This window comes from Haemaphysalis longicornis, unplaced genomic scaffold (genome assembly GCF_048455015.1).
Source record: "Haemaphysalis longicornis isolate Haplotype H1 unplaced genomic scaffold, Haemaphysalis longicornis Haplotype H1 scaffold_1, whole genome shotgun sequence".
NCBI classification, from domain to species: Eukaryota; Metazoa; Arthropoda; class Arachnida; order Ixodida; family Ixodidae; genus Haemaphysalis; species Haemaphysalis longicornis.
In genome coordinates this window covers 192060948-192074762 of record NW_027526203.1, presented here as the reverse complement: position 1 = coordinate 192074762, position 13815 = coordinate 192060948, and the positions used below count along the sequence as shown (strand labels likewise).

The window sequence follows — 13815 nt, the reverse complement described above, 5'->3', positions numbered from 1 at the left end:
GATGCGTAATACACGATAAGGCGGAAAGGGTACGTCGGCGAACATGCCCCTCATCCCTTTCCTACCCTGCCCACAAAAACGTGTGGGTAAACAAACACGCTTACTCAATCGCAACTGCTTCGGTTTCGGTTTCACCGCCCAGTGTAGCGCCTGTGAAGCTTTCTGAGATTATATTGGCTATTGGCTTCAGTAGTTAACTCATTTTGCTGCCATAGGGCGAGGAATCGCACATTTAAAAATGACGCCTCAGCCGGCGAGGCTATGCAGTGAAGAAGCTGCCTCCATAAAGTGAACTGGTATTTCTTATTTTTATTCATATTTGTTTTCTTGGACACGTGTAGGAGAGAAATTATAGGACTTAAGAATAATTTCGATAAAAATCCTCTTGAAGTCCTATCAGGCCTGGGAGGCGGGCCGGCTCGTGCACTGCAGGGCTAGCGATGTCATTTGTTTTAGTGATTGCTTCGTCTTATTTATGCATGGTCTTATTTATTCGCCAGTAGTTTGATCTGATTTAGTAATTAGTAATGAAAATACAAATAAGAATAATATGAAACTATAATATTTAATACATTATTATTTATTAGTAATAATATTGCTAATAGTATTTCTATTTTAACAATATAAAATACTTATTAATTATAAATTAAAATGTACTTTTGGCGTGAGTGAAGCTGGTTTTAATGCGTCCCTTCCCCCAGTAGGTCATACTAATAAAACCCCGCCCACACACGTGTTGGTCTGTTTTCTGCGTCAAAGTCTCCGATTGTTGAATGTCAACTTTTCAAAGGTTATGAGGAAAGGGTAAATATTCACAATTTAGGGATATGTCGCGATTTTTTGTCCCCATTTTTGGTCGGGCTGGAAAGCGTTTTATGCGAAGCTCTCGTAAAAGCAGACGAGGGCAAGTTACTGTGCGCTTTGTTCCTCACCAGTTGCCTCCCGCGTTCTTCCTGAGTAACAACAATGAAGGAGCGGTATCGTGTATGTAGATTATTCAGAAAGTCTAAGCAAAGCGAATGGGAGGGTGGAGGGGTTTCTTGAGAGCGTGATCGCTCATTTCTGAAGTGTCAAAGACACGCTTCGAGAAAGCGGATTGTTTCTTCACGGGGGTGCAATTGCCGCCGGAGAGATTGGAACAATATGCTGTCGCGCGCAGAGGTTTCAGCCCGGCTTGCCCCGATACTTTGGGTCAACAGTGGCGGTGGGCCGCCACGTAAAAAGACTAGATCTCCTGCAAAGCCTCTTATGCACGTCGTTTCCCTATTCGTCGGCTTCGCTGAGAGGGAACAGCTTTCACTGATTATTTTCAGTGCGAATCGTCGTTACAGGATACAAACCATAGGTGCGCTGCACGAGATGTTGCAATTTCAGAGTGATAAAGATGGGGTTTTTCCCTCTTGCAGTATATGAACTTTTTGATGGCGCAACGGTACCAAAGGTGAATGGTACCGTGGACGAGAAGGAGTTCAGTTTTTTGAGGCGCCATATCTCCAGCCCGAGTGTGGGCAGACGGTTCTCTAGGCTTCTAACAGCCGCCTAAAGTTCAGTAATCGTAACGTCAGTGTTGTGGAAGTCACGGTCTTCTGTCCATATCCTGATATCGTCAACGTAGATACCGATGGGGGCTGACGTGCCTTGCTCGAGGTGACGAGCTACGCGGGCCATCGCAAGATTATATAGGACTGGTTTGAGGATACGCTTGAGGCACTTGGCGACCAGCCCGGATAGCGGAGGGCTACCATTAAGTTTTACGGGTGTATTCTGGAGAAAGTGGCGCACCCAGTCTTCAGTTTTTTTGTCTTGGATAATCTTGGGCTAATTCTTCTATAATGACGGTTTGGCTGACTCGGTCGAAAGCCTTGCACATGTCGACGGCTAAAACAGTCTGGTAGGGCATGACTCCTTCCTGAGCGATTGATAACACGTCGAATAAGCCACAGGTAGTCGTGATTACCAATTTGAGGGATAAAGCTGGTTTGTGGTGGACGAAACCAGGGTTGAGCGTACTCAAGGCAGTATTGGAGTCTGGTATTAATGAGACGTTCTATTGGTTTACAAAGAGAAGGAGTAAGTGAAACGGGCCGCAAGCTAGTAACAACATTGCGGTCCTTTTTTGATTTGGGAATGGCATGAACGAGGTTGAGTATCAGGTAATCAGGGAACTCGCCCTTCTCCAATAGCTTGTTTTCGTGGGCTAGTAGTCGAATCAGAGTAAAATCGTCCATGTTGAGATTTGGTTGTCAGGTAATATGTTGTCATGGTCAGGTCCGGAACGTATTTTTTCTTGCATTATAGCCGTGCGGAGCTCTGCCAGTATGAACGGAGAGTCTAGGCCCTCATGTGAATTGGGGCCCGGGATTACTGGTAGTGCGGGGGGCTGGGTGAGCAATGCTGTGGAAAATAAGGGCTAAGATTGGTGCTCTACTCTGGCTATGTCGTCCGTCAGTGCAAGGGGAGAGAACGATGGCTGGCGCTTTCTTTTGATGTTACAGACAGATCCCTACGACGCTGAGGACAACAGTATCCACACGTTCTTCCCCCATGCCACGTGCCACAAGGCACAACTGTCCGGTCTACCTTGCCTCTCAGTCCCCAACCCACAGGAGTCGCTTGACGAATTCTTCAGCATGGGTGAGCTCCAGGTGGCTCTGGGACCAGGAAAACCTCGCTCGGCCCCTGGCCAAGACGGGATTATGTGGCAGGACCTCCGTAATCTTCCTACCGTGGGACATGAGGCACTTCTCAAACTGATCAACTCTTCCCGGGAGCAAGGCCAAGTAGACGATCACCTGAAGCTTACGATCATTCACCCCATCCCCAAACCAGGTAAAGACTCCCGTTAACTGGAAAATTTGTGACCGATCGCACTAACAACGACAATATGTAAACTAATAGAGCGCTTAATCAACAACCGAATGCAATATCACCTAAAACAAACAGCGTGGTTTCACCCCGCCCAAACTGGTTTCCGGGCCAATCTTGGCACTCAAGACTACCTAAGTTACTACGAATAGTTATAAATCGGACCTCACGAAAGCTCACACCAGATTACCTCCTGGCAGTAGACACGCAGAAAGCGTTTGATAACGTTAGCCAGGAAGGCATACTCAAGGAGCACGCGCTGGCCTTCCCCCGTCAACGAGCGCAAACCTGGATAGACAATTTTCTTGAACAACGCACAATTCGGCTCTCGAGCAAAGATGATAGATGGACCCCACGCACATTCTTCCCCGACAGAAGGGTACCGCAGGGTTCCATACTAGGGTCAATGCTTTTCAACCTGGCTATGAACATAGTGGCCAGATCCCTCGAAGAAGACACGTCCGCTCGCTTTGCTATTTATGCCGATGACGTCGTGGTGTGGACGGAAGCAGTGGACTTTCCAGACACTGAGCACATGCAAACGGAACTACAGCAGCTGTGTTCAGCCTTGAGGGATCCCTCACAGCCCTGAACTTGCAAGTGTCCACAACCAAGAGAGAATTTCTCACTGTCGATGGCCTCGAGGCCTCGAATCCGGTTTACCAGTTACAGCTTGACATGGGCAACATTACACTTATGTCCCAGAATGGCACCATCCTGCTCTTGGGCTTGCAACTTAGCAGCTGCAATAGCCCCAATGAATGGATCTGTAAACTAGAAACGACTTTGCGGCAGACTTTGCATTTATTACTAGAATATCGAACAAGCATGGTGGAATATCGAACAAGCACCTCGACTATATAAGCATCGGATCGGCGCCGGGGCGTCATCATTCCGGAGCAATCCAGGCAACCGCACGATCGAGCAGCTGTTTAGTGCCTGTTCCTTTTCATGCAGTACTTCGTCGGTGGAGTGCTGCTGGTCTGAGGCTTCGGACGACGACTTGCCGTCGCATCATCGTGCTACATCGAGGCATGCGTCAGCGCTGGGCATTCGTTCGTCTGACGGACACTGCGCCTGCGCTGCCCTGGCCAAAAGGAGGCGGACACCTCGACTATATAAGCATCGGATCGGCGCCGGGGCGTCATCATTCCGGAGCAATCCAGGCAACCGCACGATCGAGCAGCTGTTAAGTGCCTGTTCCTTTTCATGCAGGTATGTAGTGAATGCTACGCGCTGCTTTTTGTAGTAGCTTGACAGTGTTTCCTGGATTGCTCCGTGAATGATTGTCAGTATGTCAACGATAAAGGAACTGGGAAAGGCGTTGGCTGACCTGTCTGCTCGACTAGATGTGAAACACGAAGAACTAAAAAAAGAGTTGTCAGATGTGTTCGTATCTGAGCTCAAGGCGGTCAAGCAATCAATGGACTTCATAAACGAAAAATTTGAGGAGTTCAAGACTAACATGGCGGAAGTTAACAAAGAACTTACCACGCTCAAAACTGATAATCATGAACTGAAAAGTGCAAACGACCGTCTCTTCAGCGAGCTGAAAGTGGTCAGACAAGAAGTGATTGATTTACAGCAGTACAGCCGCCGAAGCAATGTTGAGATAAAAGGGGTTCCGATGGTCGAAGGAGAAGACCTTATCGCTACCGTAAAAACCATTTCCGTCGTTGTGAACGCTGAAATCGAAGAAACCGATATTGAAATAGTTCATCGAGTGCCAAATAAAAATGCGGAGCAGCAGAACATCATTGCCAAGTTTGCGTCACGAGGATCCCGAGATAAACTACTTACTGCTGCAAAAAAACAACGGCTAAATGTTTCTGCACTTGGCTTCGAAGGTAATGACCCGATATACATCAATGATCATCTGTGCCAGGCAAACAAGATCCTTCTGGGTAAATCCTTGAAAGCGGAAAAAGAAAAAAAAACTGGAAGTTCACATGGGTGCGAGACGGCAAAATACTGATGCGAAAGGCTGAAAAATCTCGAGTACTTCACATTAAAAGTGCAGAAGACCTAGGTCAGGTCGTCTAAGCTAATGTCTTTTAGCTTTACGGAAATTGAAGAATCATGGCTTGAACGAGATAACCTGTCCGTACTGAATTGTAATATTCGTAGCATCCGTAAAAATGTTGACCAGCTTGTTGTATTTCTGTCCCAACACTCGTTTGCTTACGACATTATTGCAGTAACCGAGACTTGGCTCGAAGATGGCGAAACGGTTGAAATACCAGGCTACGAGTGTTTGTCTTTGCCCAGAAACAGTGCGTCACGTGGAGGTGGCGTTGCCCTTTTCATAAAGTGTGGAATAGAATACCAGTGCTTGAGTGAAAGCTGTTGCAGTAGGAAAACTGTTGAATCCCTTTTCCTTTACCTTAAACTTGGTGTAACAGTTGGTGTTGTTTATCGGCCACCCAACTCATGTTATAATGAGTTTATTTCTGGTATGGAATCAATCTTGGATCCTCTTATGTCTCGGACTACTCCTCTAGTTATATGCGGAGATTTTAATATTGACTTACTAACTGCTTTTGATCGGGATTATGTGTTCTTGTTGCAATCGTTTAGCGTAAAAAATGTAATTAGTGCCCCCACCCGTGTAACATCAAAATCTGCAACGTTAATTGACCATGTACTGTGCAACATTGAAATAACTGTGCGGGCTGGTGTTTATGAGGTTCCGATTGCGGACCACTATCCCACTTTCATATTCTTGCCTCGGACGTATCTATATCCCCTTTGCGAAAAACTAGCAGAACGGGCAAGCCGAGTTCATTACGGAAATGTTAACAGCCTCTTTAAATTCATTAATTTTGAAACCCTGTATGATAATGATGTTGACATAGAATGTGAGAATTTCATTCGCTATATTCAGAACGTAGTAAATAAATTCACGATGGAATGCTCGCGTCGTCAATACAATCATGCCATATGCCCCTGGGTAACTAAGGACATATTATCAGTACTGAAGAAAAAAGACACCTGTTTTCGTAGATGGAAGCGGGATAAAACAAACACATATTATCATAGTCAATTCAAATATTACAGAAATATTTCGGTTGCGATGATGAGGAAAGCAAAAAAACAGTATTACACGAACCTAATCAATGAGCAAAAGGGGAATTCTAAACTGCTGTGGAAAACTATAAAAGACGTAACTGGTATAGGTCAAGTGAAACGTATTTTTCCCGATGACGTCACTGTAGAAGCCGCTAATAATTTCAACAGTTACTTCATCAATATTGGTAATAGCCTCATTAGCATGTTTCCATCCACGCTCACAAATTCATGTTTGCCACGAAAGGTCCATAACGACTTTCATTTTCGTGCCATTAGAGAAGATGAAATTTTGTCAGTTGTAAGTACATTACTGATTAACAAAGCAATCGGCCATGACGGCATACATACGAAGGTTTTGAAATATAACATCGAGATACTTTGCACTCCATTGTGTCACATTTTTAACCATGCATTTAATCTCACTCTTGTCCTCACATACTGAAACTAGCGAAGGTCGTACCGGTGTTTAAATCAGGAGATCCAAATGATCCTTGTAGCTACCGGCCGATATCTATACTAAGCATAATTAACACCCTTTTTGAAAAACTAATTGCAATACAAGTAAATCTGTTTCTTCATGCCAACAACATAATTTGTCCTCAACAGCATGGTTTTGTTCCACATAGGTCTACATCTACAGCAGTTCTAAACCTATCTTAAATTATTAATTCCGCCCTTCATGAAAACAAAATCGCAATAGGAATCTTTTTAGATATTAAGAAAGCATTTCATACGGTTTCTCATACTGTGTTGTTGAAGAAGTTGGAAACTTATGGAATCGTTAATGACTCAAAACAGTTTTTTCAAAGCTATTTACCCCTCTCCTCAACAAAAAGTAGTAATTGGTAATTGTCGTTCCACTTATAACACCATTACTTGCGGAGTACCTCAAGGCTCTGTGCTGGGGCCTATTTTATTCTCAATTTACATAAATGATCTTCCCCAGTCCGTTTCTTTTTCTGAAGTTTTAATGCACGCAGACGACACCGTGTTAGTCGCAGTTGGTGACGCTCTTCCATCTCTTCGAAGTGGTATAATGGCTGATTTGCAAAACCTTTCGGAGTGGTTTCTACATAACAAATTGACTATAAATACTGATAAATCGAAACATATAATTTTTCACTCAAGGTCAAAACACCTTATTATGACACTTTTAATTTATTCATTGAGAATCGTTTATTCAAAGTGTGTCTTCCATCAAATACTTAGGAATTATTTTTGACCAACACTTACACTGGATGGAACAAATCGATAGCGTATGTAAGAAGCTTGCTTTTGTTTGCTACACACTAATAAAGGCCCGTCAACACTTTCCACTTAATATTCTCCGCTGTCTGTACTTCTCGTTACTACACTGTCATTTATGCTACTGTAGTGGATCCTGGGGTGTTACCTATGCGACATATTTAACTCCGCTGCAGCGATTACAAAAGCGAGCGTTAAGAATAATAACATATTGTCCATTCGATCACCCGAGCAACACATTATTCAATGAACTTAGAGTGCTTTCTTTCACATCTCTCCGTGATTACAAAATTACCCTTGTAGTAAACACCATAATAAATTGTAACTATCCCCTGCCCTTAACTTTGTTTTCTTTACCCGTTCGTAACACTAGACAAGCTACAAATGGTAATTTTAACCTCCCGATTTGTAAAAATGTCTATGGTGAAAGGTTAATTGAGTTCTTTGGTGCGAAAATCTGGAATGTGCTGACAATCGAAACTAAACTTGCAAGAAATTTTCAGTTTGCCTGTAAAATGGTTTTCTTGTCTAATCAACCTGTATAGTTTTATCTGATTACGTATGCCTTGTTTTTCTGGTCTAAAATGTTTTTCTTGTCTAAAGAACCTGTAAAGTTTTTCTCTGATTACGTATGCCCTGTATTTTTCTTTTCTGCGTTATGCTTTGTTTTGCTATTCGACATTGCATTTATGCTTTGGACCGGACACTAACTTTCGGCTATCGGTCCAAATATTTTTGTATTGTTTAAGAGATGTGTTTAATAAAGTGGACTTATGAAAAAAAAAACCCAACAGCACTCCTGTGTCACCCTGGTTCGAGCCGTTGCAATAGGCTGAATGGCCTATGGCTTTTCCACTCACAACCTCAGAGATAGACATGAAAGAACTCAGTGTATTGCATCATGCCACTATACGTGCCATTACGGGCCTCCCGCGGCACACCAGGGTCGACCTCCGGGAGAAGGCTGCACCGCTTCCACCCCTTCCCATCCTCGTGGAAGAGACAAAATTGCATCACCAACACCGCATTTACTTTACCCCTCAAGGGAAAGCTCTCCAATAATGGGACCACCAAAACAGCCCCACCGATATCTCCAATATGCGGCCTCCTCTTCCGCAATGGGAGCGCGCAGCACTCAGGCTACTTCGCCGCCGCCCCATAGAGCGACGTCTAAAAACTGTATGGGAGCAGTACATTGCCCAGTTGGCCCACGACAAAGGCTCCGAGGAATTAGACATCTTTACAGGTGCAGCTATTAGTGGCATGAGCGTAGCGATAGCCTGGATGGACTTGCCCCGAAGACCCAACCCTGAATGGATCCCGGCAGATCAGCAACACGTACGGCCTTACTGATGATGTCGAGCTATTTGCCATTCTTGGAGCACTCCAACAAATTCAGACCTCCCAGGAACCCGAATATCACCATTACCGCATCATTACCGATTCATCCAGGAACTCAACAAGGCTTCTACCCATAATCTCACCGCCAACCACACATTATCAGCACAATTCCATCCTTGCGAGGACAATCCATTCATTTTCGTCTAGCTTGGACACCTGCTCACACAGGTGGGACGACTGGAAACCAGCAAGCACACAACGCTGCTAGGGAGTGCTTTATTGCGACTCCTCCCCTGGCTACTATGCCCACTGAGGAAACCTCACCCCTACACCTTTAGCCTGGTATCAAAAAAGACAACTGCGGCAACAAAGTCAACGGCGGCTCCAAGAAGCTACCCCCCCCCCCCCCCCAGCTTTCTCTCTGCTTCGATATCTCTCCCTCGGAAGGGGAAATCTGCATACGCGGACGCCGCCTACACTCCGGACATTGTTCGCAAATGGTACCACGGCAGCACATCGCTCTCATCTGCACCTACATGAGATTTCTGGGGTGCCGCTAATACCCTCCCAAATTTGTTTCACCTAATATGGTCATGTCCGACATTAGAAAGCAGCCGAGAACAGCTAGTAGCCTAATGCCCACCACCACGTAACAATACGGAACACCTGGAGCGCCTGCCTTCTGAGGCTACTCTTCTCGAACGCGTAATAATTTATTGACTTGCCAGTGGTCTTTACAAAGCAGTGTTCAGTGGTCTGACAGCCCGAGTGGGGCCTGCAAACGGAAAAGTTGTGTTTAATAACGTACATGAGACTGATTGAGGCTTTCGACTCCCCTTCCCTCATCTTCCAATACCCCCCCCCCCCCCCCCAGTGCCTCAGGCCTATTTCTAAATAAAATCGTGCAATCATTCATTTCCCGGCGAGACCTTGATAAATTCGCCACAGGGTAGACAGGCCGCGTTCCTTACTGAAAGATGAGCCGAAATCATTGCAATGGTCATTTATGAATTGCGTCTGGTACGACTTAATCAGCTTGTACTGATGCCTGATCAGCATCAGGATCCTATGGCGATGGACATTATAACGGTATCGGTGGGTGAGCAGCTCTACTCACTTCCACAAATTGGATAAATAGCCGTCAATGGCAGGGGTGTCTTCATAGCCGCTGACTTATTCAGTAGCCGTTTGCGAGGCCTGTTGGACGTCAGCGATGAATGCCGAAAGATATTGGGCCTCATGTGCATTAAGAGCTCGCCGAAATACATACCAGTGGGTGCGACGGATCGGTTTCGTCGTGCGTAGTCGTTTACTGCGTAAGTACGAGTGAGGGAGAAAATATTATTTCAGGGAAATGGCAAGGCGTCGTTTCGCAAATTATTCTTTCCCTTATTAAATTCCCTCACGTGCGTTTCTGTGGACCCGCAGCGCGTCGCGTTGGGACTTTTGACGGAGCCGTGTTTACCGTCCGGCATAAGATACGTCTGGCGTAGCTGCCGTACTGCGTACATCGACTCTTCCGATGGCGCACTAATGCGGACACGCAATCATACATCACGACCGGGGCCGGAGTGCCTGGCTAGAGCCATCGGGCGTCTATCACAGATCGTCAATTCTCATTCTCACGCGCCAATTCTCATTCTCAATTCTCACGCGCATTCACCCAGTGGGAAATACTATTATCTAACGTGTGCGCTGATATACCCCCACCGTAAAGATTCGCTTCGTGGGTGATGAAGCCAGGTGTTATAGTTGGCCGAGGGCCAAGAATAAGGCCAGCAGCGAAGCTGTCACGGCGGAATACTGTACGCACTTGCGCTGCCTCTAAGTTGCCTGAAAATAGGAGAACTAATTAGACAAACAATAAGATAAGTGATACATAAGTGCTAAGAGAATAATCACAGAGAAGGCGGTAGAAAGTTCCATTAACATATTTCGCTACAAAACATTATCCACTTTCATTGCGACGTGCCTGAGTTAAATAAAATTGAGACAGGATTCTTCACTAATTATCTATACGTAAATGCGATTAGCCGTCTATTGATGGGAGTGGGTCTGTAATGGGCTATAAAACGTATAATTGATATCTATGCTACGAGGTCACGAAGGTACCCCCTCCCCCTCCCCTTGCTGCAAACGAGGGGCTCTCGCATGTGGCTCATCTGCAGGAAGTTGTTGGGGGTAGGCAGCGCCAGTGTAGGCATCGCCCTGCTTCGCTACATGGCAACGGGCCGCACGGTTATCTTGGGGCGCACGGTTATTTTGGCAAATGCAATGGGGGGGGGGGGTATATTTGTTTTTACAAAATGATGTCTTCAGTCTTCACCCCCCTCTCTCACTACACTTTTACACTCCTCACCATTCTGTCCTCTGTCGACTTTCGCCGAGGCTTCACACGAAGTTGTCTCGGCGTCTTTAGTGTTAGAGAAGGACAGACATACCGAGAAGTCGGTAAAGTAGGCCGAGAATGTTAATCGCATTAAAAAAACAATCTAGTTCGACCTCTACCTGAAAGCAGCCTGGACTTGTCCTCGAGTAAATTAGTTGTTATTGAAAATGCCGGCACTAAAAACGCAAGTACATGCTTTATGCTGTACCATGCGTTCGAAATAGAAAAAAAGTAAAGCGGATGGAACAAAGAGATAGGAAATTGAATTGTTTTCGCTCTTATGTACCGCCTTGTCGCCGAGAAAGACACGGGAACAAACAATTGTCTATTCAGACGCAAACTCCGCGCCCCCGCTCAGTACCAGCTGAAGTAACGACCCGTAAGGGACTTATTCAATACGGGTGCCATTAGAATGCGAGGCGGCAGTGCGGGCGCCAAGCCAGCCAGCGCGGCGACCTTTCTTTTGTGGCCAAGGCACGTTTCGAGGGTGGCTAACCTTGTCTTCGTTCTCGTTCCAACCGACGTTCCGTCTTTTCTTCTGACAACTTTTGCGGCCGCTGCTTTTCAATGCGACACCTTGCAGACTCGTGTCGGCTGCTGCTGTTGCGGAACTATCTTTACCTCAAAAATCGCTCACCGACTTGAAAATTTCTTAATTCGGAGTTTAACCTCGCAGGAGTTACGACACCGCGAAGGCGTTCAGGCGCTCACGTTTCTTTCATCTGGAGATACCGCTCTTCGCTGTCCTGGGCCAGTCGCCACCACCACCTCTCCCCACTTGTTCGTCCCAATCGAGCAGGACTGATACACTGAGGCCTGTCCCGTCTTCGATGGGCCATCGTTCGGCGACGGCCATTCTGCAGTTTTCGACGTCATCACCAGCGCTTTCGGCGGCCATGCGGATTCCTGTCTGGCAACAACGGACTGCTTCCGCTGTGCCGGCCTTGAAGCGACTAAAATTTACCAAGTATTCTAGTTGAGTATACTAAAATTCGCCCGCCGACTGGACGTTGTTGCTAGTATACTGTTCCAACGCGTGCTGGCAACACTGATTTGTTCCGATGTCAACCGACGCTGGAAGATGCCCCTCACGGCTATGCTGGCAACACTTGCAACGTGCAGAAAACATCTGTGTGGCGGGCAGATTCCGTCTCTTCGCTAGCTTCGCTCTGCTATGCAGCTGCCCAGAACCAACAAGACGCATTCGCCGAATTACAATGAAAAAGCAGCCCAGCTTTACATGGCAGCTCCTGAAATGGGCCCACTTTGCGGGTTCCTTCCTTCATATTGCTGCTGAGCGTTCTCCGTGCGATCCTGGTGTGAGGTTTGCTTACCGTGGTGCATGTGTCTCAGCACCACCACCGTTCTGTGCCAACGAGAGTGGAAAACGAGCTTCACGCTCCCTGCACGTTTTTGACATTGGTACCTGTGCTTCTTGGTTATTGGCCGGCGTGCTTCCGGCCGCCAATTTTATCTCGCCTAGGAATATGCCTAGGAGTATGCCCATCAGTAGTGACTCAGAACTGCTACCTAGTGTGTTTCAACATGGTTTTACATTCTACTAGAGCCTGCAAGCTCCTCTTCATGATGTTAGCAGTTTATAGTAGCTTGTGGAGTCTGCTCGAATTTGTGTTGCATTCTAGCCTGTGATATCCTAAGTTCTGGCATGTTTTGACGTGGGCCAGCATTAGTTCTGTTCAAAAGAAATAATAATCATGTAGTCTTAAGTTTGTGCGAACGGAGAACAACAAAGCGCCCATTGCTTTTTAACTGTACATAGAAGCTCTAGTTACAGCATGCGACTTGTGCTACCCACTATGATGCCTGCTTCGCCTACATTAATTTCAGCAAGGCAGGTACCAAGACTGCATTCCAGGTGGTTGCCACATATACAGCAGAAAAGCGCCGCGTTGTTACACGCTTGTATTCAACGTTAGGATAAACCAATCACCCAGGATTTTCCGTTTCTACTAGTGGAACAGCTGCAACCATAGCCACTTTTACCGTTTGCCACTCTTCGAGAGCTGCATTGGTGTTGGCTTCGAGTTTTGGCACAAGGACGTTGACCTGACAGGAAAGGGCGCTACTTGCAAGGGATTTATTAAGGGTACGTAGGTACCCTAATATGCGAGGTATGCGAGTTCGCGTTAAGTAGGTAATAATGTATATTGTACATGCGTGAATCTTTGGGTAAAAGGACCTGAGAACACGGCCATGGGTCAATCCACTACGACAGCAAAGAGGACAGCCTCCCACTGGAAGAAGCGGGGTGTACACCAAGCTCAGAGAATGAACACGGCTTTGTGAGAGAATGCCGCAGTTTCTCTACAACATATATATATATATATATATATATATATAATATATATATATATATATATATATATATATACATATATATATATTAGTCTTACGACGTACATTGAAAAGATGATTATACAAAATTAATAAAACAGTGAAACTTTACAAGTAAAAACCTACAAAAACATATCCAATATTCGGGCATCATTAACAGCCAAAATGTCAACTTCCTGTCTGTGGAAGTGATTAGGTGCATTTGGAAGTGTATACTTGAGTAGCTGCTGTCCATGATGAGTCCATGATTATGGGATCTTCCAAGGTGGCTTATATAGGTGTGAATATACATTTACGGTTTCCTGTACATGTGCTAGGTTCAGAAAAGTGTGTATTTTGCCTCGTGTAGCAGACCTGTATGTGCGGATAAGTTTATTTTGGTATATGTACTCTGGCTTTACTAGTTGGTGTTTTGAAAATAAGTCCTTATTATGTGCTAGAAAAGGGACATTCTCAATTGCCCGAATGGCTTTCTTTTGCAGTAATGTTACTCTATTTAGGTTTTGCAAGGTTGTGTTTGCCCACACTAAAACCCAGTAGTTAAGGTGTGA

At 45.6% G+C, this 13815-nt stretch overlaps 1 protein-coding gene across 1 annotated transcript; it reads left to right on the top strand.

The window, feature by feature from the left end:
- The first annotated feature begins 4184 nt into the window (after positions 1-4184).
- On the top strand, positions 4185-4840 carry LOC144167688 (uncharacterized). Its single transcript, XM_077696874.1, has one exon. The coding sequence runs from the start codon at positions 4289-4291 to the stop codon at positions 4838-4840; it is 552 nt and encodes a 183-aa protein (XP_077553000.1). The 5' UTR covers positions 4185-4288.
- The last annotated feature ends 8975 nt before the right edge of the window (positions 4841-13815 follow it).